Raw genomic sequence first — 27,684 nt, 5'->3', positions numbered from 1 at the left:
AAAATGGACGCCCGGGATGAAAAATCAATCAAGGGAGGGGCCTGCTGACAGTCCTTGTCGTCAAAGGGCCTACAGGCTGATCCAGTGCTGTTTACTCTGCACCTGGGGTGCCCAGCTCAGAACTTCTCACCAAAAAGGCAGACACTGAAGAAAGACAAAGAACCGTGGCCTCCCAAGGTCTGAATGTCGGGCGGGGGTGGAATGAGGGTCAAATCCCATGTAGAACCTGGAAGAGGAGAGAAGCTGTCCAGCCAGGGGTCTGGTTCCAGGACCTAAGCTTCCTGGTGGGTCTGATAAACACATTTCGGGCTCAGCGGGGCTTTGGCTCCGGCGTCAATCCAGGAGACTTACGCCAGACTCAGGGTCAGCACTAAGAGCTGCCTGCTTTCTCTGGATCAGAGAACCTAATCTGGATGTGGTTTGGTCTTCTCCAAGCTGTCTTCTGAGAGCCAGGAAGTCTGATATATAGAGGCTTGTTCCCGGTACTGAGTCTTAGATGGCCAGAGTCCGGGGAGACTGAAAGATGAGCAGGCCCTTTCTAAGCAACAATTTAGTGAGCTGCTATTTATTATAAAGAACTTTCTGCTTTACAATTCCTCAAGAGATCATGCAATAAAGAACAGACTAAACGTGATGGACGAGATGGGCTAGGTCGGGGTGGGCGCTTTCCTGAATTCCAGTGTGGTACAGGGCACGATCCAAATCTGTTCTGATGTGAGAGCAACTAGTCCTGGCTAACCGGAGGGACATCTCAGCCTGGGAGGAAGCTGGGATCCCGTTCCATCTGCTTTGATTTATGCCCTAATTGACCTAGAAAAAGTTTACTCTTTCTTGAACATGCCCAATCACTAGAGAAAGCCAGTTAATGGGAACCACTGGCAACAAGCCAGAGTTTTCTGTGCTGCGAACCCAAAGGAGTGAGCCCTGGTGGGCTCAGAACCATCACCAAATGATGTGAAGGTGGCACTGAAGGAACTTCTGAGGGGACCGGGGACTCCCACAGTTACAAACGCTAAGGCCACACAGCAGACGTGTGCGTCATATGCATGGCCGTCGCTGCTATGCTCATCTACTGCTCCCCCTGGTCCTGACTTCCTCCCACAGTGACCCACAACCTGTCTTGAGGTTTCCTACTGTTAACACTTGACCATGCGTGGCTAGGCCGGGGATGGTTTGAATTTCTTGGGATTAGAGCCTCTGACCCAAAGTCCACAAGAATTGAGAAGTCCAGTCCCATCGGCCAGGCTGTAGAAATCCACATCTGGCTCCGCCACAGGCAGAAGGTGAGCACCCCGCTCCCCGCCCCTAGTCTCACCAGATGGGCATTAGATAAGGGCTCACACCAGCCTGTGAGCCTCTGGAGGAACAGCTGCTGTGACCCCACCTCTGTGACCTAACTGTTTGCTACTCTCAACTGAAAACTCTCAACTCTCAGCCCCTTCGGTGACAGGCAGCTCTGTGAGCTATGCTGTTCAAGCCAGGCAGCAGCAAAGGGCCCCAGAGCTTCTTGGGCAGATCCACATGAAGGTCATCTGTTCTCAGGGAACCAAGAACACAATTTCCTGTGCTTGCGAAGGCCAAAGGCACAATAACTCATAATACCTGCTCAGGAGAAGGTTCCAGGAGCTGCTGGGCCCCAAACCGGAAAAGTGATCACCTCCTAATTCTTGCTCTGTCAGCTCTGTGCTCGCCTGTGAGGGCTGCGCCCCTGGAACACTTCGGGGAGGGTGCCTCCCGGATGGAGTCTTTACTGGGCCCAAACCCACTTGTGCGCTGTGAGGAACTGCCCCCGCCACTCCTGCCCGACACACGGCAGACAGTCTCTTCTTTTTCCACCACACACTGATGCCTCCAAAATGTTCAAATCGGCCTCCAACCTCACCTTTGCTGAACATCACTTTGTCCTGTGTGTCCCAGGGTTTGGTGGCTGTAACCAAATTTGCATGATTTCCTTAAGAGCACTGGTGACACAAGGGATCGCTAAAAGTCTGGGACTGTGACACCCTGGACGGCTGCTTGGTGTTTGTTGTGCACAGCAGGGCCCCTTGTTTCCTTCTGCCATGAGCATGGGGGGCTTAGGTACCCACATGGAGTTTTCAATCCTGAATGTAGGGTGATGTTTACCTTTCCCATTTTATCAACCTCCAAACACTCAAGACATTTCTTGTTCTCGAAAGTTCACAATCTTCTCCACCTATAATCTTCAAAAGCCTTCTCAATACAAAGATAAAGGGCTCAAGGGGGTCCCTCTGGATTCAAAGGAAGAGTCTTTTCTTCTTCCTGCTTTGATTGAAGACAAGCAGTTCACAGCCTAACCACAGTCCAAACACAATCGGTCTTGCAAAGCAGTCTGCCTTAGACACCTCCTCTTCCTCTAGATCAAGGAAGCTGGGGCTACTGGTGTTTCTAAGACCCTGATCTTGAATGCCCACATTCAGGGAGAGGAGAAAGAAAAACGGGAGGATGGAGAGGGGGTCGAATTTGATTTGGAAGGTTCTACCCCATTACTCAATCCCTCTTTTGACCCCTCATGTCTCTTTCAGGAAACAGGATTTGCTTCTTGCTAGGAGTGTATATATATTCCCCCATTTTGAAAGTCTCAATGGAAAACGGGTCTTAATCTTTCCTGACTTTTTGGCAGCAAGAATTAAAGGGAGCTGCAGAGATCATGATCATCTTTTCAGTTACGATCGGCTGCTTGTGGTTTAGGGTCTAATCTGAGGAACCCAAAGGGAAAGGGGCCGGTCTGGGCTGGGACCCCCAGGCCGTGGAGTGCTGGGTGGAGGCGGACTTACCCCTGCCAGTTCTCGCGGGAAAGGAAGAAGCTGGGCTTCAGGAGTGCTGGCTGAAGCGCTAGCGGGGGCAGGAGGCTCTAGGGCATGCTCACCAGCTGACTCGGGGTGACCCGTGCCATGGTGGGGGGCCTCAGCCTCCCCCCGAGGCTCCTCTCCCGAATCCGACAAGTCTTTTTGCTCTGCAGAGGACTGGGAGCAAAAAAGACAATTTTCCTTCAATGTAAATAAAGGCTGCAACACAGGGCAAGGGGTGGGAGGGGATCGAAGGGCTAGAGAGTTCAGACCTCAGCAGCCCCTGCCTGGGAGGGTGAGACAAGAAGCCTGGCACATGCTATTGTGTTTTGCCCAACGAAAGTGGCCCTCCAGAATGAAAGAATGGAAAATGAACGTGGACTTGGCTGCTGTTTAACTTTGCGGGGAGCTTTGAGGACTGCAGGAGGCCTGGGCTCCCATTTCCAAAACCTGCAGCTTGGAGCTACCATGCTTGTGGGCTGTGAGTAAGGAATGACGCTCCTGGTGACCAAGATGGGGGCAGGGCCTCTGCCGGAGGGGAACGGGGGCAATTATGTCAGTCTGTTCCTAGGGGTCGAGGACCCACCTCTGCAAGGACACTGATGAGGGGAGATGGCCCTCAGCGCCATTTCTGTCCATGAAGAAAAGTGGGGGAGGCAGGCCTGGAACAGCCTGCAAATTGGGGTGTACAGGGTCTACAGTGCTTCTAGCACCTTTCAATTCGTTCTGCTTAAACCTGAGATAAAGGAGGCTTTCTCGCCTCTGTGAGTGCAGATGTGGGGTGACCAAACCAGCTGGCAGAGACACGGAGAGCTGCATTTCTATCAGATGGGCGGAGTTCAGCTGGAGGAGGGAGACCCTTGGCCTAGGATTCTCCCACGTTCACCCTAAACACCTTGGCAAGGGTGCATTTAGAAAACAGCCAAGGTAAGAGAAAGCTGGTTCTGGAAATTTTTGTCCTTCAAAGCACATTACCCCTGGCATCCTTCGAGGTGGTTCCTGGCATTCTGGAGGGGCTCCAAGGGGCCAGGAGCTCTGGGGCCAAGAATCCTTTCTGGAGGAATGGGTTACAAAGCCGGTGTCCCTAGAACAGATGGGCTCTGGTCCTCAAATCTCCCGCCTGGCACTGTCCCCAACATGGAGCCGTTTCTCTCACTCTGTGAACTAAGTGGCTATCCTGTCCTTCCACAGACCTGGCCACGCTTTTTCTGAGTGTTGAGGGACTAAAACCTCTTTAGATAGGGCCTGGGGGCTATTCCCTAAGATGTGAGTCCGTTGGATCAAAGGAACTCCATAAAGAGGACTTAAGAGAACTTTTGAACATTCTGAGTAAGGCAAAAGCAACACAACGTGAGCTCATCCATAAATCTAACAAGTCAGCAAAATCGATTCTTCCCAGAAAGGGGAGAAGCACAGACACGAAGGCCTTTCTTCTCAAGCTGTTTCCCAAGCCCACTCAAGACCCAGAGGCTGTCCATGCACCAGCTGGCTGCTGCTACTTTACGACTGTAGATTAAACGCTCGATAAGAGAAAATTAAGCCATGAGCTCTGTGGAAAATGGCCTATCTCTAATTGGAACCACTTGGGACTTTCTTTTTTTAACCCCTGTTTCTAGAGCACACATGTTCAAATGCCCTCGTGGCACTGAACTTGAATGACGCCTAAGCTGGAGGACCAAAAAGAAACACATAGGCCATTCTAGTGTTTTCTACTTGGGTCTGAGTGTTTTTGCTGGACAGGAAAAGGGAGCTCTAGAGAACCAAGGCAGGGCCTGCAGTTTTTCAACATATTTGTGAAATTCAGGCATCAAGATTTTTGGAGCCTGTGACATCATCCTGAAATAAACATGGCGGACAAAAAAACAAAACGCACATGCGCACGCACCGGAGAAGCTTGTTACGTCAGCAGAGTATGCTTTGAAACTGGGTCTAAACATACTGTGGTGGCGTTCTCAGTGAGCCCCTCCTTCCTGCCCGCCCATCCGCATCTCTGCAACTGCTCTGTCTTTGCACCAAGCAGACGTTGCCCTCCCGTCGAGTGCAACCCCCGCAAAGCCTTACCCCTGCAGAGTAACACACTTGGAAGACAAAGTGTCTGAAAGAAACAGCAGTCGTCACAATCAATGAAACACACTGCTTCTAAGGAGGTTCAAAAATCTCTTCACATCAAAAAGAAAAAAAAAACTGGTCTCCATTCAAGGCAGTTAAGAAACAGAAATGCTGCTAAAGACAGAAAAGCGTGAAGGCAAGCGGTTCTCGAGGAGCGCCCTCTTGAGGAAGCATGGGAGCATGAAGGAAGGAGGGAAGATTCTGGGCTGTCAGTCGGGCTCTGGGTCTGGGTCCAACTGGATTTTAGGCGTTAGGAGTTCGAACTGTCAAGCGCTTTCTCTAACACGGAACAACGGGGGACCCGACAACCTTGCGGACACCAGGCGATGCCACTGGCAGCCACCGCCACTGGTTCGTAGCCTGCTGTTCACGCAGCGTAGATCGTGGGCAGGACCGACAGGACGCACGCAGCTTTGCCACCGGACAAAACCAAAACACCCTTCTGGGCCACAACTTTATTTCTTCTCTTTTTGATTTCAAATCTTTTGCCTCAATCATGATTCAGAGAACAGCTGGGCCTGTGGAGCGCTCTCCTGGGCAGCGGGGAGGGACACACGAGTTCTCTGAGGGGCGGGCAGCCGGTTGGGTGGTTTTGGGATGGTTTACTGAAAGGGAAGTCAGTGGTCCCCACTTGATGGTGGGACTTCTTGGTCTTTGCGGGTCAAGAAATGGCTCCAGAAATAGGTGTAAGGGACATTTTGCTGATGATTAGGACAGCATACACGTGGCCTATATCTTGAAGGCTATATCTGAAATAACCATCGTTTTCTTAGGAGTGACCACAGCACTGGGACCATGGAGAGGGCCGGCGCATTCCCAGGGGACGCCTGCAGGAGGGCTTGGGGGGCAACAGCAGGTGGGCACCACCTGGAGCTGAGTGCTTCCGGCATTTACAACAAAGATGTCCGTGGGGAAGCCAGGCGAAGGACACCCTGGCGTCCCAGTCTTCTAACTCTTCTGAGGACCTGAATATTTTAAAAATACGGAGGTGGACAGGAAAGGAGAGACAAAACCCAGAGCAGCCCGTGCGGCCCGTTCCCAGGTCTGTGTGGGCAGCATGGGGAGCAGCCGGGCCGGAACCTCGGCCTGGGAGACAGGAACTAAACGAGGCTTGAGCTCTCAGAAGGGCCACGGCTGCTCCCTGCAGCTCTGCCCCGCTTCTGAGCCATCATGAACAGCAGAGAAAGAAGGGAAGATTCCATCTCCACCAGGCCACTATCCACCTGACAGCGCAGAGAGCTGCCCTCTGGGACGGTTACAGAAGCCCCTCTTTTGTAAACACGCCGAGACGTCCTGCGTCCCGCATCCCCCGGGCCTGGCAGAGGTGGCGGGCTGAGCTCGGAGGAGCCAGAGAGCGGTTATTTTTAGAAGCCCATTTAGAGTTGGCTCGGAGTCAGTGTTTTGATAAGAACTACATTTGCACATTTTTAACATGACGGTGAACAGTTTCCTAGCTACTCTTCTGATCCAACCTCGCCCCGACCTTCTGGGGGTAGTACGTGAAGTTAGCCTCTGAATGACAAGGCGACAGGCAAGAAGCACTTTGGCTGTGAAAACAGTACTGAAATGGGAGTTAGCGATTTAAAAAATATGTTAAATTCAGCCGGACAAATATTACATTTTAGTCTTTCTTCCTGCTGGCTGCCCAAGTCTTCAGGCTGAAATTATTAATTCCTAATACATGTTTTAAATCTGGGGTCAGCCAACTTTTTCTGTAAAGGGTCAGCTACTAAGTATTTTGGACTTTGTGGGCCATATGTCTCTGCCCAAATTGCCTCGCTCTGCTGTCACAGCTGGAAAGCAGCCTCGGCTACTGGTAACAGGGTGGGCATGGCTGTGTGCCAATAAAACTTTATTTACAAAAAACAGGCGGTGGTGGCAGGTCTTAGTTTGCTGACCGGTTTCAAGGTGGTTCAAAAGCTCACAGTAACATTCAAAATTCTAGAAGACCCTCATTTTAGAGAAAGCCTGAGAGAAGAAACTTTCACATCTAAAACAGACACTGAACACACACATTGCCCTTCTCCGTGAGTGAGCCTCCAAGAAAGACAAATGGTAGAAATACATGTACTTAAGCTGCATGTTCTGGTCAAGGACCAGGGGGAGGAGACCCCAGAGGCCGATATGTCTTGAAAATAGCACCTGGAAAGCTGAGACAAATCAGGAAGAATGTTTCTTGGTGTTATGATTCTCTCCTTAGCAAAAGAATGAACAATGAGAAAATTTAATATGAGAGCAAGTCTAGCACGTGAGCCCCGGCTCGCAAGGAGGTATCCTGCAAGGCGGCGTAGGGGGGGTTGGGGCGGACACTTCTCCCTCCTGCCCCTCTGCGCGCGCACACATTCTCTTCCTCGCACAGCACTTGAACAAGGTCCAGGAAAACTTGGGCCACACAGGAGTCTGGCCTCTCATCTCAGCCCAAGGGACAGGGGCTGGGAGCAGAAGCTGGGCTGTGGGGTCCCAAATCACCAGGAGCGGTCCTGGACTTCAGGGCTGGCCACGCCGCCGGGGACCGGGCTTCCGGCAGACCACCGCGCCTGTGGGTCACAGGCCTTCAGAGGGAGAGATCCTCTCAAACGCTGTTCTTATCAACAAAATGTAAACGGATTTGGGGCGTCAGGGTGGCTCTGTTGGGCGCCCAACTGTTGATTTCAGCTCAGGTCATGATCTCATAGTCAAGAGATGGAGCCCCATGTCGTGAAATCAGCTAGGGATTCTTTCTCTCCCCCTGTCCCTCCCTTGGGTGTGCTTTGCGCTCTCTTAAAAAAAAAATAAAATAAAAATAAAAATAAAAGAAAGAGGCAAACAGATGTAAAACACACCAAATCCAGCACTTTGGTCACTCTGAAATCTTGCAGTGGGTATTAAATTACATCTGCTCTCCTAGGGGTAAAGGAGGGTGGAAGGGACCAACCATTTTTTTGGCCAAGCAGAGTCCTCATATAAGCTCGGGAAGCATCACCACAGAACTCTGGACACAACCCCAACCTTCCACACTGACTGGTCAGGGACAGACATAAAATCAATGACTTCTAGGTAAACAGCAGCATGCGACATCGCAATGCTACCTCCCCACCAATAAGGCCTTTAACGAGCTGCTACCTCATTGCTGGGGCAGGTAAGGGTTAGTTCCAACATCAGTGCAACCAACACATTTGAAACCCAAGAGCAGGAAGCCACAAGTAACAAAGGTGGGTGGTAAATACAGGACGCAAGCCACGTAGCAGCTGACCATTCTAAATGCATTTCTGCCAAGTTGGGTGGGGGCCAAAAAACTCCCTAAAATCTGTAAAGGTCTTGTCTTCCCCTTGAACCGCCATTACTCTCTCTCCTTCCTTCCTCCTTTCCTCTCCCCTCCTCCTTCCTTCTTTTTCTCTCCTACTCTTCTGAATGCACAGAAGCATTTCTAAAATGAACCATTAAGAATTAGAAAGCAGCTTCCTACCACTATTTGTAGCAAGGTTTCTGAGCCCTTTCCACACATGCCCGTCTGAACCTCTCACCAGGATAACTTAAAGCCACAGGACCTTTTCCCTTCAAGCTCAATGTGAAGGCTTAAAAGCCAGAAGCACCCTTGGCCGTGTGACCTGGGAGAGACCTCTGGGAGAAAACCAATCAGAGTAATCACGTGGGGAGAGAACATACCGGCCCCTTGGCCCCTTACCTTTTGTCCTTTATCCTTCTGAAACACAAAGACAGGCGGAGCAATGGCAGGTTTTTCTGCAAAGAGAAAAATTGGTTTTTTTCCCCCCAACACTATATTCATACAGTAAACAAAGCTACATTTGTTTGTAATAAGTTAAAAGCAAAAAGCAAACCCGATATAAAACTAGTAACTCCAAAGAACGTCAAAATCACTTAGAAAACGGTTTCTTGAAGTAGTTGCATGGGCGTGTTGTTTGTGAAAATCCAGCACTTAATGTTAGGGTACGTGCACTTCTCTGGGCGCATATTATACGCAAAAAAAAAAAAAAAAAAAAAGGCTTCACGACCCCCTCAGATACAGGCACGTCAGTGATGGAGAGAGAGTGGTGGGGAGCGTGGCACGCGGCAGGGTACTGAAGGCGCTGCCTGCCGTTCAGGGCCATCAACCTTGCAGGAACGTGGCACAGAGATGTCCGATCTTTACGTGGCATCTCNTTTGTTTTTTTTTTTTTTTTTTAATTTATAGGCCTGTGGGGGCTGGGGGTAACCAGACTGCAACCTCTGTCCACACAGCTCAGGCTCTGGGAGAGCTTACCCCGGTTGAGTCGTCTGACATTCCACCTGATCTCTAAGCGACTGCCCATTTAAAGAAAAAAAGAATTTAAGGCGTTGAGAAAATCCCGGGAGCCCACATTGCACAGTTGCTGAGGAAGGACGACACCCTTGGGGATGTTCACACGCGTGAGACCTGTTGTTCTCAGGCAGCGCCAAGTCTCTATCTGGGCGCAGCTGAATCCGCAGCCCTCTGCACCTGGGCCTGCGTGGATGGCGGCTCGAGTCCCTGCCGCCTGCTGGGTGGGGACTGTAGATCCTGCGGATGTGGAAGGCCTTCACCCTCCTCCGCAGGGGCGAGGCCTGAATGCTGCCCGACTCCTGGCCTGGGGTTGGGTTTGGCAGCTCCGGGAGCGCCCAGGGCCCCCTTCAGCATTCAAAGCCCCTAGAGCAGACAGTGAATGGGAAGCGAGGGGGATCATGAATATGAGGGAGCATCGCACAGCCCTGCTGTTGTGGAGCCCTCGTTCCTGGGAAGCCAAGATAACCAGGAACCCGCACTTCCAGCACTTTACCCAGCAGGACGGCTACGGGGGAGGGAACACAATCTCTGGTTGGAGAGCGCACTCGTGTGGGGAGCCGGTCAGAGTGTCTGGTCTAGAGTCAGGAGAACTTCCCTGAGAAGAGGTGGCTGTGCTGAGGTCCAAAGAGAAGAGGCCAGAGGGGCAGGTGTGAAAATACAGGTTGTAAAGTGACAGGGAGCCCCAGGGAGCCCTGGGGGCAGATGATCTCCCCACTAAGGATACAGGAAAGTGCTATAAAACGAGTTGGGTTCAGGTTCAAAGAACAGTGTGGGAAGGAGGCTATACGGAGACACTAGTTAGGAGGGAAGGCCGATCACCCACACTAAAGATGGGGAGGAGAGGAGGTCGGAGGAGGAAAAGGGACAAGACTGAGAAGATCAAAAGGACGCCATCCCACTCCCATTGCGCCGAATTTCCACTCCCTGGAGAAGCAGAACAGACACTGGTCTTGACTTGGGGGCAGCAGCCCGCTGCGTTGGCCATTCCCTCTGCGGTGCTCCACGCAGCACCTGAGTCCCCAAGTCTGACCCACTGTGACGTCCTCAACACGCACAACCCACAGCAAATCCTGGGGTGGAAGACATGGATGAGACCAAAGCAGTGTAAGAGAGGAGACTGGGGGCGGAAGGGTCGCCTACGAAGCTTCCACGACCCCCCAAGCGGCCACGTGCCTGGCACAGGGGTTGGTGCTGCTGGACAAACGCGGGTGAACGAGAGATCAAATGCGCCTATGCCAGGCAATGAACGCCAGCAGAGGAGGACTGTAGGGGCCCTGGGACAGCAGGAACTTATCCATATCATTTCCATTACGGGGGAACCGAGATCTTCGGGCCTTGCCTTTTACCCCACAAGCCCAGCACCCAGGGCTGGACGTCCAGGCCTAGACCTCACTTCTGCGTTCGTTGCTGCAAGGAGCTAAGGCACACGGGAGGAAGCTGGGAGTGTGGGCTGGCCCAGCATCCCTCCAGCTCCCCCACCCCCCACTTCTTTAGCGAACCACCTCTCCCTCGCCCCTGGGTCTAGGTCCTAGGATGAGGAAGTTCCCCTAGGAGACACCATGGCATGTGACTAAGGCCAGGCCACTGACAGTGAATGAGACATGGGTCTAGGACTTTCGTTGGAGCTCCTGGGGAAGGGGGTGCTCTGTCTCTGCTGGGGCTGCAGAGCTGGTGGGAGGAAACCCTGGGGTTGTGAGCAGTGTCACGTCACCAAAAGGGACCCTGGACTGGCGTCAATCCAGTGGGAAGCAGAGTTGGAGATGGAGGAGGATACTGAATCCTGGAGAAACTGCTGGAAGCTGTGGGTCCAGCCCAGCCCAGAGCTAACCTCACCCCCTGTGGACTCTTCAGTTAAGCCAACACATGTAGATTTTTGCTTAAGCCAGGCTGAGCTCAATTTCTGTCCCTTTCTCTAACAGCCTCCAGCCTGAGAGGAAAGGCCTAGTTACCGCAGACTTAACATACACACGACTCTGTACAAGGAAGCTTGCATGGCCTCTCCATGAAGCACAGATTCTTTCTCTCTCACAGGAGGAACAACCAGCAGATACACTAAGTATATGTGGGTTTGTGCTCCGTCTCCCCTAATAGGACATCAATTCCAGGAGATCAGAGACCGCCTTGTTCCCCCGCTACCCCCTTGGTCTGAGATCAACACCTGGCATCAACAAGTACTGGATGGAGGGAGGGGTAAGGGGAAGGGGGTGCTGGAGAAAACAGATGGAAGGCCATGGAGGGAGGACTAGAACAGAGAACCATCTGGATGGCAGACGAAGAAGAGTTTTCTGGTGCTGGGAATTATGTTGGTTGCTCTGCAGGCACCCAGAAGGGGCTGCAGTGATTTAGGCAAATACGGGAGAGCTGGGCCACTCCCAGCTGGGTCCCTGGGACAGGACAAAGCCACAGGGCAGGGTCAAGGCACTAGCAGGGAGAGGTCCCGTGTGATGGAAGCCCAACTCTGCACCGCAACTGAGCACTGAGCACGCTGCTCAGCTGGGATCAGAGGGAGGCAACGGAGGGGCGGTGGGGGGCGGAGCGGTGAAGGCGGCTTCCGGAAGAACTGGAACCCTAGCAGACACTCCCTCACCAACTCCTGGCTCTGGGTCGTCCAGCCCTGCTGCAGGCCATTGCTGTGGTGGCGAAGACCCTCGTTCCTTCCCCACCTCTGCTCTCACGCCCTGAAGCCCAGCATCTGCCCAGCGGCTGGAAGTGCTGGTGTAACATGCACACTTAAAGTAGGGCCGCCCTCCCCGACGAGGCGGGGCCCCTCACACAGGCTGCCCCACCGGACCACTATCCCGGCACTGACGGCCCCGCTGCCCCCCGCACGGCCTGTGTGTCTGTCACACTCTGGACGTCTGCTTGGAGCACCTTCTCGTCCTCTTTTCTGTGGCCTACACGCACTTGGGCCCAGGCACCATATCCTTCTGGAAGCTCCAAGTACGAGCTACATCCCGCCCCCTGTGTGCCCGGGCATGCTCTAGGCTCACACCCAGCACGGGTAATGCTGAGGCCACCTGTCAGGGAGGCTGAGAGACCACGATACGGCGTCCCCAGCCCATCCGCCTGTGCACACCATGAAGGCGCAGCTGATAAATGTTTGAACTAAATCCCCTCTGCACGTCCTTACACACGTAACACTGGCTGGCGTATAACCACATCAGTATTTACTGAGCCCTTACGCTGTGCAAGGCTCCACGGGAACAATGGGGACCAGGAAGCCAGGGGCTGAAAGCCTCAGGGTAAAACACCTGATGCAAAGGGACAGGTGTGTTTATATACGCGGCCTGGAGCTTGTCGGGGGGAGTCTGTCCCCCCTCCACAGCATCTGCCCCTGGATCGGCCGCTCTAGAGCGGGGCCTCTGTTGTGCTCATGGCTGTGCCCTCAAAACGAAATGTCACTAGGATGGTGACTGGTGAGGTCAAGGCCCTCTGGGACCCCAATCATGGATGGTTTGGTGATCGTGACAAACCCTACCACTACACAAACCAAAAGGTGGCCACGAGCTTCGGCCAGTTCTCCACCAACAACACAAAGCACCAGAGTCGCACAGACTTCATTTCTGTTTGGCTCCAGGAGGACCGACGTCCATTACGTTTGCAAATTAGGGCTGACGTTACAAAAGGACAACTCAGATGCACCCCATTCCGGGGAGGAGCGCCCCACACCCACCGCAGCAGCCACAGACTGTTTTCTTAACCGGCTCCCATCAAGCTGTGCCTGGTTATGTCGCCGGACAAGCAGCCTTCGCCAGCCGCTGAGGCCCACGTTCGGGGAATGAATGGGGCACAGAGCAATGAGGCTTCTGTGACTTGCTTGAATTCCCAGCCCAGCCTGTGTGTCACAAGAGCAGGGAACAGACACCACCAGAGATTTCTAGACACACCCAAGCCACCATGAGGACCTAAAATATGAAAATGTTAATCAAATGCCAAGTATTTGATCCAGATTCTGTCGACCAGGTTGTTTTGCTCCTGTGAAATACTCTCTGATCAAAGGAGTTTGGAGAAAAGCAGCTCTCCTGGGGCACCGGCTCAACACATCAGCACAGCACAGCACAGCAAGGGTTAAGCAAACCAACAGTAAAGAAACATGTCTAACCACATGTTCCCCAAAGTTATATGCTTGGGGAACCCCTTTCCTCACCCCCTCCCTGACATGAGGCGTGAGAACTGTATTCTGTGGATGATCGTGGCCAACCCTGGGGTGTGAAGTGGGGTGCAACCTGGAGCCCCCAGGTGGCCTCAAACTACAGTGGGCTCCAGTAGCTGGGAACGTTGGAGGTGCCCCGGCCTCCCTGAAGCTCTCCGCGGTGCTGTGTGCCAAGTCCAAGGTGGTTGCTGCCACATCCAAACCCGCCCTCAACCCTCCTGCTCAACTCTCGCAGTCCAGGTGGCACCTAGCCTGGGCCCAACTGTGATCTCAGATGCAGATGAGGCCCTGGGCAGGTCCCCCAACCTCCCAACCCCCAGGCAAACAGCAGGGGCAGGGACGCTGGCCAGCGGCAGAAAGGAGCGAATCCCCACGACAGCGGGCCCACAGGGCCTGCTCTCCCTCTGGTCCTGTGCCACCCTCCACACAACTGAGAGGCACAGATGCAAAATGGGACTGCTCAGCTGTAATCCGTGAGGACGGGGACTGTCCTGCATCTGTTCTTTGCAGTCCTGGTAACAACACAGACAAGCAAGTCCACTCATGGACGGGCTGCAGGTTTCTGCTCTCNACCTGTCCTCAGGCTGGCTCTGCTCCCGGAGGCAGTGCTGACATAGCCCTGACTGACAGACACTCTACTCCACCCAGCTGGGCCCGGAACCACTCCTGTGCTGCGCATCTCCCTATATTCATAGCTTCAGTCATAATATTCATTCAGCAACTCCACACATCCCAGCACCCACTGTGCGCCAGGCCTCATGCTGGCCTCTAGGGTGTGGTGGTGACAAGGAGAGATGTGTCCCCTGCCTGCCAAGAGCTGACATTAGACTTCAGTTGAACGCTGCAACACAGGTAAAGCACAAAAGGGACTCAAGAGTGAGGAGCAGGGGCATCCAACCTGGTGAGGCTGTGGAAAAGGAGTGGATCCAGGAAGGCTTCTAGAGAGAGGTGCCATCCAAGTAGGAGGACTGTAGCATCTAACCAGGTGACCAGAAACAGGGATGAAGAAGGCAGGAGAAAGCGAGGAGCACCGGAAAAACTCAAAGAAGGTCAAGGTGGCGTCTGCTCTGTGCCTGCTACTTTACTAATGCTTGCAACATGCCAGCTGAAACTCCCCACCCTCAAGGCCAGACAGAAAACAGACCACCCAGCCCAGGGCCACAGGAGCAGAATGCGCCCCTGTCTCTACCGGATCCCAGGTCTGCACGTTTATATCTGCGAGGTCTAGTGTAGAAGTTTCCAGAAGGTAAGCACCAATCATTCAGGCAGTTCCTTTCCTGAGGAAAGGAGTTAAAGATGGCTCCAAAGAAGGTAGGGGTCCCTGATATGCAGGCTCCTCCCGACCCAGGGGACCACAGACCACTCTCCCTACAGGGAGCATAACTCTGGGTAAAAAGAGGGGGGTGGGGTCCAAGAAGGCGGGCCCTTCTCCTAAAGCAGAACTGAGCTGTGGCCCCGGCGCATAGAAAAGTCCTCAGATGCCTTGTTCGCAGGTGTGGGGAGTCCTAAAAGCCTTTCCCAAAAGCCATGTCCATAATCTAGTGTATGATGTCTGTGTCAGGGAGAGGGTCCATAGAATTCCTCCTCAAACAATGGTAAAGAGGCTCAAAACGAGACAGTTTTAAACAAGTGCCATACATGAGAGAATTAAGACAGTGGGCTTCCTGGTACTACCCCTATAAGTAGGCCAGGGACCAGGACTCAGAGTTTTACTGTCTTTTCCATCCAGAAACTGACTGGTGGCAAAACCCTAAAAAGAAAATGACGTATGTACCTATCTCAGAGGCAGCAAGGATGGAGGAAGGAAAGGGGCACAAGAATGTTTAGCATGGAAGCCTGTGTAAGAAGGAAGAACCACCCCTTGGGGGCAGGGTGGGTGATGGCAATGCCCAGACAGGAGGAAAGGAGGTGGAGTCTCTGCCCCGGCTGCAAGCGCGGGAAGGAGAGCATGGAGCTGGCCTGGACCCCAGAGGTGGCCCCGGGACAGAAGACAATGCTTCTCCACCTCTGGGATAACAGAGATCCTGGGCCTGGGATCCTGTCTTTTTAGACTTCTCCCAGCCAGTGTCATGGGAGTCACAGCAAGGACACTCCCAATTGGGGTTTCCCAAAACCCTGGGATGGTGTCATGCGTGGTGTATTTATGGGCTGGGCAGGCACCTGGCCCCTCTGAATTGCTGCAACCACTTTTGGAGGGAGGTCACACCAAGATCTTTATTTTGCAGAAAAGGAAATGGAGACTCAGAGGGCGAGTGGCTTGCCCAAGGTCTCGCTGGTCTCCAACTGCATCTGAGCTACACTGCCACCCACGTACAAGGGCCAAAGGGGGAAGTTACGACTTCAGTTTGCGTCCTTCCATATTTTCCGCTCGGCTGGGCCTTAGAGCTAAGAAATAGCCACTCTTTTCTCCTGAGAAATAACATCAGGAAGAAAGCAGAGGCCAGTTAACATTCCAGAAAAACACAAAGGAAGATAGAGGGTGAATGATGAGTTTTAGGGTGACCATCTGCCTCAGACAAGGGTACGATCATGCCAACAGCAAATCTTTAGGATGGTCAAGGACAGACCGAAGACACATTCCAAGGTGTGGACGCTCTACAGTGAAACAAGATGTACTGCCTTCATCTTTTCAAGGTTTGACCACATACATAATGCCTTGCAGAACATATTCAGAATCTAAGCCGAAAACCCATTCTCCCCACGCTGCGGAAAGAGCACAGTACACAGGTACTGTGTGCAGGCCTGCCCTCCCAACAGGCTTTGACACCCCCAGTGGCTGCCTCCAACTTCTGTCTCTCAGGACTGTCTGCTAAACTAAACAGAAGAAAATATGTAGGCCCAGGAAAACAAAGAAAAGGGAATCTGGAATATCTTTGCCTGTTCTGTTTATTTCCCTCCTAAATGATGACTCAAACACCTGCCAGGAAACAGCCCCCATCTGGAAAGCCACTTGGAATTCTTGACCAAAATGTCAGCAAGGTACTTGTGGAAAATGAGCTTTAATCCTGGGCTGATGTGTCTTAATCTTCTTATCTGTGCAAAAAATATGGAAAGCATCTTGGCAACACAAATAACAGTATGTTAAGACGTGACAACTGCTTTAATCCTACAACACTTTCTATCTCAACCCTTCAAGTCATTTCTTTTCTCAGGAATTATTATAAACAGTTCTGTGCAGCAACATAAAGGTGAATTTGTCACTGATGTGTCAACTCTATTCGCCAACTAATTCTCTGGTGAAGAATAGATGATCTCAAACATGCTGTTGCTAGGTGATGCCTCTCTTGGTCTTGGTGTCCCACACAGCCCAGCTAGGAGAGGGTGGGGGGTCCCCTTAATTCCTTTTTTGGTACTAGAATACGTTTTCCCCCAAGCAACTCTCAACTGGCCTCAGAGAGATTACAGAGGGCACAGTCTTGGAAATGATGCTATCTTTTATTTTACGCACTTCTTTCTGGAATGCTCTTCATCCTGTCATTACCTTTACCCACTGAAATCCAAGCCACTTTTCAATGCTTCATCTAACTGCTGTGTCCCCATACTTCAAACAACAGTGTGAACAACACGCAACTCACGTTTGCTGAACGGTCTTTACTAGACCCAGCAGCAGGTGCTTTACACACCCAGTCTCATTTAATGCCATCACATTCCTGTGATGTACATTCCTGTTTATCGTCGCTGATCTGCAAATCATGAGATAAGACTGAGAGGCCTCAGACAGACAGTGCTTTGCTCCAAGTCACAAAGCTGGTTAAGTCGCAGAGCTGGGACCAGAACCCTAAGTCTGACTTCCAAGCTGGATGCCTCGGGTCCCCTGAGATCCCACTGGGGCCAAGCCTCACTCTGACTCCTTTACTTCTACACAGATAGGCCCTACAGTCAAGCCCTCCTGCCCCTTCGTCTCCGCCCCACTCGCCTAGACTGTAAGTGGCTGTGACAGAACCTGGGCTTTGGGCACCTCTGTGCCTCGAATCCAAGAGAAACCCCATACACTTATACAAAGTCAGCAACTTCACCAAAAGAAAGAAGTTCAGGGAGCCAGTTTTGCCACACGTTTCTATTCTGCCACTAGGCGGCGCGACACAGGCAGAGCTGAAGTGAAATAAAAGTGGCTGAAGGCTGGGGGAAAGTTCAGGAAAGACTGCAGAAATCACCCCCTCCTCCCGGAAGGAAATCTAAGAACTACAGAACTTCTGCTGAGGCAGCAGACCAAAACTGATGAAATGTGGGCTCTGATTTTTGTGTGCATTCAAATCGGCCTCAACCACTTGTGGCTGGGATCCTGGGCAACTCAACTTACCTTCCCTGTGCCCTGATCGTCCAACAGGGATGGTACTACACCCCAGGCAGTTCCAGGGAGGATTAAATGAAATTATGCACACAAAGTGTTTCAGGAGTGGCTGGCACACAGCAGGAATTCCACCTTGGCATTACTGTCATTATAATTATGCTCAGAAAACTGCAAGAACATTGATGCCACCTTAAAGCATGGGTTTTGGATTCAAGGACTGTCTCCAACCTCCAGGTCTCCAACAATGATAAATGTCTCAAAATGTGGCCCCGTCTGAGGCTGCCCAGATTCCAGGACAACTCAAATGCTCAGTTGCTCAGAATCCCTCAAGCCCTGACCTGAAGGAAGGCTAACCAGTTACGCCCTGCTTGCAGCCACAACATTTACTGGGCCTCTAACATGGGCTGGACACCATGTCTGGCCCTGGAGACAGGATAAACGGCAGACAAGAGGTGCTGTGAGGAAGAGACAGCAAGGTGGTGGGAAAGAGTCCGGGGAGAAGGGTACTGGAGGGGGAGTGGTTGGGGATGGCCTCCCTAAGGTGCCATTTGAACCTCAGACATTAAAGGAGACAGGCAGGTGAAGGCAGAGGGTATTGTGCAGAGAGCATCCCAAGTAGGAGAGTCCAAAGGACAGAGGCTAATGTGGCTCTGTTAGAAAATGTTAAGAAAATGTGCTGAGCTGTCAGCACAGAGCCCGATGTGGGGCTCGAACCCACAAATCGTGAGATCATGACCTGAGCCGAAGTCGGATGCTTAATCGACTGAGCCCCCCCAGGCGCCCCTGGATTTATCCAGTTTAAAGGGAGGCCAGAAGAGGAGTCTGAGCAGGGGAGGTTGACCTGGTTTATATCTGTATTTTTTTTTTAAGTTCATTTATGTATTCTAGGACAGAGGGAGGGAGGAGCAGAGAGAGGGAGAGAGAGAATCCCAGGCAGGCTCTGTGCTGTCAGGGCAGAGCCCAACACAGAGCTCAATCTCATGAATCATGACATCATGACCTGGGCCAAAATCAAAGAGTTGGACGCTTAACTGACTGAACCACCCAGGCACCCCGACCTGGTTTATAGTTTTAAATGATCTCACTGTGTCCTCACACAATTCTTCCCGTTTTTGTGTGTGAGAAGTTTGGTAATAAAATGCTAGGGAAGGTCTCCCCGGAGGTGGTGAGGAGGACAGGTCTCATGGAGGCAGCACACAAGAGGGGACCAGTGAGGAGCCCTTGGGAGTCATCTAGATGACAAGCGGTGGTGCAAACAGCAACCCGGGCTAGTCCTGTGGCCTTGGAGACAGGGCAAAGTGGGCATTTGGGCAGATTTTGGAGACTGAGCCGGCTGGTGCCTTGGCTGTGGGAAGACAGAGGATGGTAACGGGGCCGTGAAAGTACATCCTGCTCACTCAGGGGCAGATGCTGTCAGCTGAAACAAGCCTTGCTCCTGCGGCAATGAGAACCCACAAGTGGGGGGTGGGGGTGCTCCACTGGTGCTGATAATGATGGATCGGGCCCTGGACTCCGACATCCCCAGGGGCTACTGCCACCAAAGCTCCAAGACATCCTTTCTCCTGAGAAAAGGGTAGCCTGTGTCCTCACTTACAACCCGAGAAAGCCAAATTCAAAAAAACCATGTGCCCCATTCACACTCTATTACAAATGTGACACAGGCATCCTCTGGGTCAGCAAATTCCCAAAATTCTGTGTGGCAAACCTGGGGGAGTTCAACTAAAGCAAAGGTATTTTAAACTTACTGCACAGAGCAAGGCCTGCCTTCTAAACATGTGCATGGAATAACCACTCCCATCTCTGCAAATACCGAGTTCTCTTTGAAAAGTATAGCCATGCACAATGCCCTACACAGGCCAGTCTTCCAGAAAACACGTGCCCATGAAGTCAATGCTACGGACCCACCAGAAAGGACTGACCATGGGCTCCTAAGCCCTATGGCTGGAGGGAGGCACACTGTCCCAGTCAACTCTCCCTGCTTACATGGCCTTTGGCTCCAGCCCCTGTGAAATGGAATGGCCTGAACCGAGAGCATCTCTGGAGGTCCTTACATTGAACTTGAGACAGTGCCAAAGGTCACGGTTCCTCCTTAACAGGGATAAGAAGTACATGATCCCACTAATCTGCCAAAAGGCCATAATGGAAAAAGAAGGTTGGGAGTGTGAGCCCTAAATTCCAGTTGGCAAACAACCTATTCCTGGATAATTTTATTTCATTTCATAGCCCAGTGCCTCTTACCCAGGGGCGATGTGCCCCTCGGGGACAGCAGGCGACGGCTGGAGACATTTCTGGTCATCACAATGTGGGGGAGCTGCTAATGATACCTAGCGGAAGGAGACCAGGGATGCTGATCAGTACCCTACAATCCACAGGAGGGTCCCCAAACCATAAAGAATAATCCAACCCCAAATGTTAACCGTGGGGAGGTTGAGAAACTTTGCATTATTTTGAAAATACTGAGTTAGATCTTAACTCACATTATACATCAGAATAAGTTCCCAGTGGGTCAGACAGGACAAACTGGGGTGCTCCCTAGCTTCTGTGAGTCACCTCTCCTCTCCCTCCCCACACGTGTGCAGCATCCTAGGACCTCAGAAGGTCAGATAATTGGGGAACGTAGTTTCTTGGAACTCAATGGACTCCCCTAACCCAGGGGTTCTTAAAATTCAGGTGATTCTGCCCGAGGGGACATCTGTCAATGTATGGAGACGCTTTTCCTTGTCGTGACTGGGGGTAGGGGTGTCACTGGCATCATATAGATAAAGGCCAGGGATACTGCTAAACATCCTGCAATGCCTTTTAGGACAGTCCCCACCAGCCCCGATGTCAATTACGCTGAGGTGGAGAAACATGGCTATAATCCAAAGGCAGCTTTCTCTCTACCCGGACATCAAACTGGACATCAAACTAGAAGAATAACATCTGGTAGTAACTGGCAGTATATCCCCACATGCCAGAGGGCTAATTACCCGACACACGTTCTCTCTCAACAATGACCCTCAGGCTTGATTAGCGTCATCCCCATTCTAAAGATGCAGAACAGAGGTCAAATACAGTGCCCAAGACCCTGGGCAAGTGAGTGGCAGAGGTCAGACACAAACCAAGGACAGTCAATGCAGGCATTTCCAATGTGCCACGAGTAGTCAACCAGAGCCTGCCAGGCAGTCCTGGGTTAAAGCCGCCCCAGGCTGGAGACAAGGGAAAAACCAAGGCTGATCTCAGTGCAGGGCCCACCATCACACACCAGCAGTGCTCAAACTTCTTGATCTCGAGACTGCTTTCCACGTTTGTAAATTATTGAGGCTCTCCAAGAGCTTTTGTAAATGTTGCCTGTAGCTGCTGATACTTACAGTGTTAAAGAAATTAAAACTAAGAAAATACCAAACGTTAACTCATTTAAAGAAGTCAGTCCATAAAGGTTTAGGAAAAGTAAGTTTTTAAAATAAAAGAAAATTGGTGAGAAAAGTGGCATTATTTTCCATTGTGACAAATCTCTTTAATGTCCGCCTTAGGAGGAGACAGCAGCCCCTACCTGTTTCTGCAGTCCGTCTGCTGCCGTGCCCGCCGTCCACTCACAAGAGGGTGCAGTGGAAAGGACAGATAACGTTGTTGGTACTGTGATGAAAATTGTTTTGAACTTGCGGTCCCCTTGAAAAGGTCTCGGGGACTCCAAGAGGCCTCTGGACCATCTCGGAGAGTCGCTGCCACAAGCTGCTCTGGGTCCTAGCATTCCGAGGACAGGGACACCTGAATTCACTCCAGGCCCGTCAAAAGCTTTAGGCGGAGATCCCACGCTAACGTGCAGAGACAGCTGCGCCTGAGAGGTGGTACAATGGGGCTGAAACTCCAATGCCAACCAAGGTCAGGCAGGCACTGGAAAAGGAGAAGGTGGGCCAGGTCCCAGACTACTTGGTGGGGACTGTGGTGTCCCCGAGGGCACACAATCTACCTTAAGGGCGGCAGCTGCTCCCCAGTTCTGGCCACTCAGTACTGTGCAGGGCCACTGGAAGAGGCTGATTCCTGCTTGTCAAGAGAAATCATAAACCTGCATTATTTCCCCCCTGAAATCTCTGAATTCTTAAGTGTTGGTCCCTAATTAAAAACAAACAAACAAACAAACAAACGCCTTTAAATGGGCCAAATGAAACATGTCTGCTTGCCCCCGAAGCAAGTTTGCAACTTCTGCCTGTGGTTTTTGACTCTGGCATCATGTCATAAAACATCTGTGGAGCTTTTTAAAGCTGCAGACACCTAGGACCTCCTGCAACCACTGCTGATGGGGCAGCCCAGGCGTCAGTTTTTATTTGCCTCAAGAGGCTCCTTAAAAAAGTGTGAAGTGCACTCAGGGTTAAGATTCAGGGCAAGTACTAGGCAGTAGCACCCTGAATGCTATGCTGAGATTGCCTAAGAACGAAGCAAAATGTAGGCATGCAGGGGCTTTTCTGAGGCCCTATGCTATCTGCTGCTCTACCAAGTAGTGCCAAGTCATACCAAACAGGGCTCCACGGGACCCTGGAAGGGTAAGGTGCACAGGTGGCAAAAACAAACCCCCTCCACACAAAACAAAGAACCCCTGCTGCCTGTGGCCACCTTCATCAGCACCACGAGATCCTGAATAATGATGCAAACTCGCCTGCTTCAAAGTACCATGGAGAGCTACAGAGGCCGGGCCAGTACTCTGCAGCCTGCCTTCTCAGGGTTCTCCTAACAGGAGAAAGGCCCTTCTCAGATTCCTCAAATGACCCTCATCTCCCACTCCACCCTGACTTGTTCCCCATGCACGGACTCACTACATAGGCCGGAATTCAACCGGCACCTAAAAGGTCCCCTTTGCCACTGCCACACAGTCACTCTTCCAAATGCCATTCTGAGCTCACCTGCTCTGGCCTCACTTCATTCCTATTGCCAGTTCCTCCACAGTATTAACACACACCAGGCCCTGACTAGGCCGAGGGCCCAAAGACTGCGAGGGTAACAGCCCTGCTGCTGGGGTAATCCCATTCTCAGCCAACGGAGAGGCAGGCTGAAGACACGGTTCAAAAGTTTTGCAGAACTACGACCTTTCCTGTCTATACAATGGAGCCAAAACTTCAATTTTCTTCCAAGTCTATGGACTGAGCGGCCTCCGAGGTAGCCCAGCACTCCGCTACCGCAGGGCCCATCTGCAGGCAGAGTAGGCGGCACAGAGTCAAACACACACGTTCTGGTCTCAGGACTAACCCCAGAGTCCACGTTTATATTAACTTCATGGACACTTTCAAAACAGCTGTCTCTCACTTACCCTAAAAATTAAGTTTAGGGCAGGGGAAGGGGACGGTGAGAATTTAGTGAACTGAGGACTCTAACTGTTTGGAGTTCTGGACGCACCATAAAAATTCACTGGTATCTCATTCTCTCAAGGGTTAGGCTTTATGTCAACAAGTAAGGTGAAAACTGAAAAAAGCCAAACCACCCTTGAAAACCCCTAGGGTGGCATCTGGTCTGGCGAGATCTGAGCTCCTCACCTGAGGGCAACTCTACCCCTCCAGGGGACACTGGGCAATGTCTGCAGACATTCTTGTCTGTCATGTCTGGGGGAGGGAGGAGGGTGAGAGAAGAGATCAGAGAAGCTGATCGACATCCTACAGGGCACAGGGCAGCACCACGACAAAGAATGACCTGGTCACAAGTGTCTACAGAGGCTGAGAAACCGGGGCTACACGACTGGATGGAAGGCAACATCGACCCCCGGGGGGCTGACAGCCCCCCTCACAGCTCACCGTGGGTCCATCTCATTCAGTGGGCTGGGTTCCCTCGCAGTATTCACACTCACTTCTTGCTCTCTTTCTGCTGAGAACTTAAGCCAAACCTGTCTACAACAGAGTCTATTGTAGTAAAAAACAGCTACCATTTACTGTTTATTACTGTGTGCAGAGATAGGTATTAAATAATTTATATGCATTAATTCATCCAGTGCTCATAGCAACCATGAAATAGACATGATTATCACAATTCTCATTTTACAGGTGAGAAAACTGAGGCTCAAAGGGGTTAAGATATTTGCTCAAAGTCACTCAGAGAGTACACGGCAGAGTCAAGACAGAAACCCAGTTCTCTGTAAGGTAAAGCCTGTGCCCTGTCATCACTTTATGTCAGTGGGTTTCAACCAAGGGTGATTCTCCTCACCCCCTGCCCCGGGATGTTCTGCAATGTCTAAGGACATTTTTGGTCATCATGACCCCTGGGCAGGCGTGCAGGGGAGGGTGTGTGCTACTGGCTAATAGTGGGTAGAGTCAAGGACAGGGCTATGCTGCTAAACGTCCTACAGTGCACAGGACAGCCCTCACATCAGAATCACTGGGCTCAAAATGTCAACAGGGCCAAAGTTAAGAACACTGCTTTATACCATCTCCCAGGTTTCCACCACCCATTTCCAGAGGCCAGCAAGGATTCTAATGTATATGGTATCTTTTAACACTGGGATGTGGAACATAAGATATCCTACAGCTCAAAGACAGTTTACTCATCCCCTGCCCATTCTTTATCTTTACCAGAGACAAAATTCTGTCTTCAAATCCTAACATCCATCTACGATGCAAAATAACTCCAGGGACAGGATGATTAATGAGCTCAGGATACATCAATAGCAAAATGCCAAGGAGAAAAGAATATCCGTGGATACAAGGGTAAAACACAAACACATTCTCCCTCTCCCCTAGAAAAGCATTCCAAGTGGACTTTAAAAGTCACAGACTACTAGAGTACTAAGAAAGGGCTGTGGGAGTTGCTGTCACCATCCCTGAAGAGATCACCATGGCAACGAAGGCCAACACGATGCTGTATGAGATACACAATTGGAAAAGTCTCTTTGTGCACTAGCACAGCACACCTAACCTGTCCTACCCGAGCCAATGGTTCTCAACCCTGGCTGCACATCTGCATCACCCATGCTGCTCTCTCACGGTGCGAAGGCTCAGGGCCCACCCAGCATCTCAAGGAACTGGAATGGGTGGGGTGTGGGGATTGAGCCTTTGTTGTTTTAAGAAAGCTCCCCCAGTGACTCTGTGGCCCGACTCAGGTGCAGAGTCATGACCTCAGACTCACAAGAGGTGGCAATGGCCCAGGGAAGAGAGACAGAAGGGTAGGGTGTGAAGATGGGCTGGCTTGGAATACCAAGTCTGAAAAGACAGAAGCTAAGAGGGCATCTGACTGGAGATTAAACAGCAGAGGAAAAGCACACGTCCTTCAGGCAGTCCCTGAAGCTTCAAAATGCACAGGCAAGAAAGCCCTGGTTTCCACAGCAGATCATAAATTACACCTTCCAGCAGGCTGTACAAGCCAAAAAGCCACTGAGATTTGATGTCCTGAGGACAACCACGCCAGAACTAGTGTCAGAGGCAAAGCACCAAGTGAGTGTGACATTTATCCGGCACAAACTTCAGGTACAAAACATTCTAATCCCCTAGCTTCTACTTACTGTTCAATTATGCAATCGGTAGCTCATATCGGCACATATGCTAGAAATTGTATCCCTGGAAAATGGGAATCCATAATTTCCCCCCTTTATGCACAGAAGTATACCTCACAATCAGGGTCCTCACTGATGGATTCATTCATTCCACAAACATTTCTCGGACACCTATGCTGCGCCAGGCACTGTTCTAGATGTAGGGAATCCGTCAGTGATCAGGACAGAAAGAAATCCTTGTCCTCGAGGAGCTAATATTCTAGAGGAGGCGTAAGGAGTCAGACAAACAAGTAAACTTAGCGTTTCAGAACAGTGAGTCTGTGGAGTAAAATAAAGCGGGATAAAGGGGACAGGGAATGCGGATCCAATTTAAAAGAGGCGAGCGGGGAAGTTCCCTGTAATAAACGAATGTTTGAGTAAAACCGTGAAGGAGGGAAGGAGGGAGCCACAGGGATATCTGGGGGGAGACTGTTTCAGGGAGGGGAACCAGTAGGTCCAAAGGCATAAAGGAGGGAGAGTACAGTCCATTCAAGGGACACGAGGAAACCAGAGTGGGTCAAGCAGAACAAGTCAGGGGGAGTGAGGGGCGACAGGAGGACAGGGAGGCATCAGGGGGCCACTCCGGCCTCTGGGTTGAGTTGTTAGATGGGGAGGGGTGGAAGGGAGGCCCAATGGTGGAAGCCAGTGTTGGTGGGGAGAAGCGGTCACCTTCTGGAAACATACCAAGGTATAAGTGACAGGAGTTGCCGTGGCATAGGAGAGAGAGAGAAGTCAAGGGTGACTTTGAGGTTTTTGGCCTTTCCTACACACGGGAGGAAGACTGTGGGCTGGGGAGGTGTGGGGGGAAAGATGGGATTTTGTTCGCTGCGCCCATGATGTGTTTAAATGCAGATGTCGACCATGATGTTGGATGTGGGAGTCTTGAGTTTGTGAAAATTAGTAACAGGAAAAACCTCACTGAAGTGGCCTTGTGGGGCTAGAAAAGGGGGCCAAAATGGGCACCTTACCACTCAATGGAAATTAAAGGGAGAATTGTCAACTACAGCCCCCACGAGAAGAAACACCAGCAGGAAAGAATGATCAATCTCACGCCCTGACAGAAGAGGTACACTGGATCTTCTAGAAGAAATCCACTGCCCCTGAAACTTCACCAGTGAGACACCGTCATCATCCTGAACTGCTTTTTCCCAGCAGACTCTCAATTCAAAACGACATCTCCCAACTCTCTCCTACTTCCTAAAATAACGGTCCTCTCCTTTGTTGGCTGACTTGCCTGTGGTTTTGCCATAGCTTGCTCCTCTTAGAATTGCAATTCTCTGTTATTCCTGAAGAAGCCCATCTTGCTAGTTAAATAACTAACGGTATTGCTTTTAAGATTAACAAGTGCAAGAAACCAAATGGGCCAAATATGGAAATATGTAAAGTATGTCACAGCGATTCCCCTTTATCCACTCCCTCTTCTGCCTTTAACTAGATCTCACGAACTGGAATGCCTCCACCCTCCATGGCCCACTCCGTCTCACAAAGAGAGACAAAGCACAAAATGGCAAGGGGTACATGGGGGGCAGGGGCTCTGAAGCAAGACCACCTGCCTCACACCTCTGCTCCTTGCGAGCATCGTGACCTGCCCTGGACAGGAACTTAACCACTCCAGCTCCCTTTCCTCACCAAGAGAACGGGCTACCGGTACCTACTTCAAGGATCTTTTGTGAGTATTAGAACAGGACTCAAGCCTCTGCACGGTGTATTGGAACCATCCCCAACGCCCCACCAGGGTGGGCAGTTCTTTCTTTCAGGACTTCTTAGGGTTCAGTATGGAAATCTAAGGACACCCTCCGGGAGCAGGGAGCACCGCTTGGGGGAATCCGGATCAGGCAGGTACACGGCCCGCCTGAACTACAGTGGTGCACCTGTATCAACCAAGGGAGCTGAAAACAGGCCTCGGAAGTCCCGAAGCCACCGCGATGGCAACACCACTATTGACTTAAGCCGACATCAGCTTATGGAGTGCCTCCTCAGGGGGACTGGGAACGGTAACCTTGTCAAAAACGCTCGGCTGAGATGTCAGCGCTCCAGAGAGGGAGGAATTCACACCGTCTCTGCCTCCCTCTGTCTCTGGCAGCGCAGCAGGAAAGTGCCAAAAAGCAGCCAGGGCTTTCAGCGGTCCATATCCCGCGGCCAGGCCTGAATGCAGGGAGACCAGGCGTGACGCTCAGGTGGCCACTAAGGATCTGGGGGAACTGGCGGGAATTGGGGGACCGAGTTCAGGGGTGGGGAGTGGGGGAGCAGACCGGGTGTCCTCCGTCCTCGGCGTGGGGCAGGCCCGCGTAGGACGAGAACCCCACAGGATTCGCGGGTGGGCCTGCTCGGCGCCAGGCCAGGGAAAGGGGCAAGCCCGGGCCCCGAGACCGAGGGGGTGCGGGAGGGAGCGTGGCGCGCTGGACGACGACCAGGCCCGGAGGTCTATTTACATTTGAGACCAAGGCGCTGGAGCCGCGCCTCCCGCCCCCTTCAGGCCCCGACCTGGCTCGGGAGGCAGAAGGGCCTCGGGGCCGTGGCCCCAGCGGCTTCCCAGGGCCTCTGGCCGGACAGTGGCAG

General features: G+C 51.8%; 1 protein-coding gene across 7 annotated transcripts in view; it reads right to left on the bottom strand.

Moving 5' to 3' along the window:
* Positions 1-27,684, bottom strand: part of RANBP3 (RAN binding protein 3) — a 53,152-nt gene that overhangs the window by 25,121 nt on the left and 347 nt on the right. For 4 of the 7 annotated variants that reach the window (XM_077778316.1, XM_077778375.1, XM_077778438.1 and 1 more), the window contains exons 2-3: positions 8,581-8,636; positions 2,796-2,984 (exon numbers count right to left, since the gene is read on the bottom strand). In XM_077778316.1, the coding sequence (XP_077634442.1) occupies positions 2,796-2,984; positions 8,581-8,636 (245 nt within the window). The remainder of the gene's footprint in view (positions 1-2,795; positions 2,985-8,580; positions 8,637-27,684) is intronic. The other 3 variants (XM_077778587.1, XM_077778667.1, XM_077778733.1) reach the window with 1 other exon arrangement.

This window comes from Crocuta crocuta, unplaced genomic scaffold (assembly GCF_008692635.1).
Source record: "Crocuta crocuta isolate KB4526 unplaced genomic scaffold, BGI_CrCroc_1.0 scaffold110, whole genome shotgun sequence".
Taxonomy (NCBI): domain Eukaryota; kingdom Metazoa; phylum Chordata; class Mammalia; order Carnivora; family Hyaenidae; genus Crocuta; species Crocuta crocuta.
This window is presented reverse-complemented; position numbering and strand designations above follow the sequence as displayed.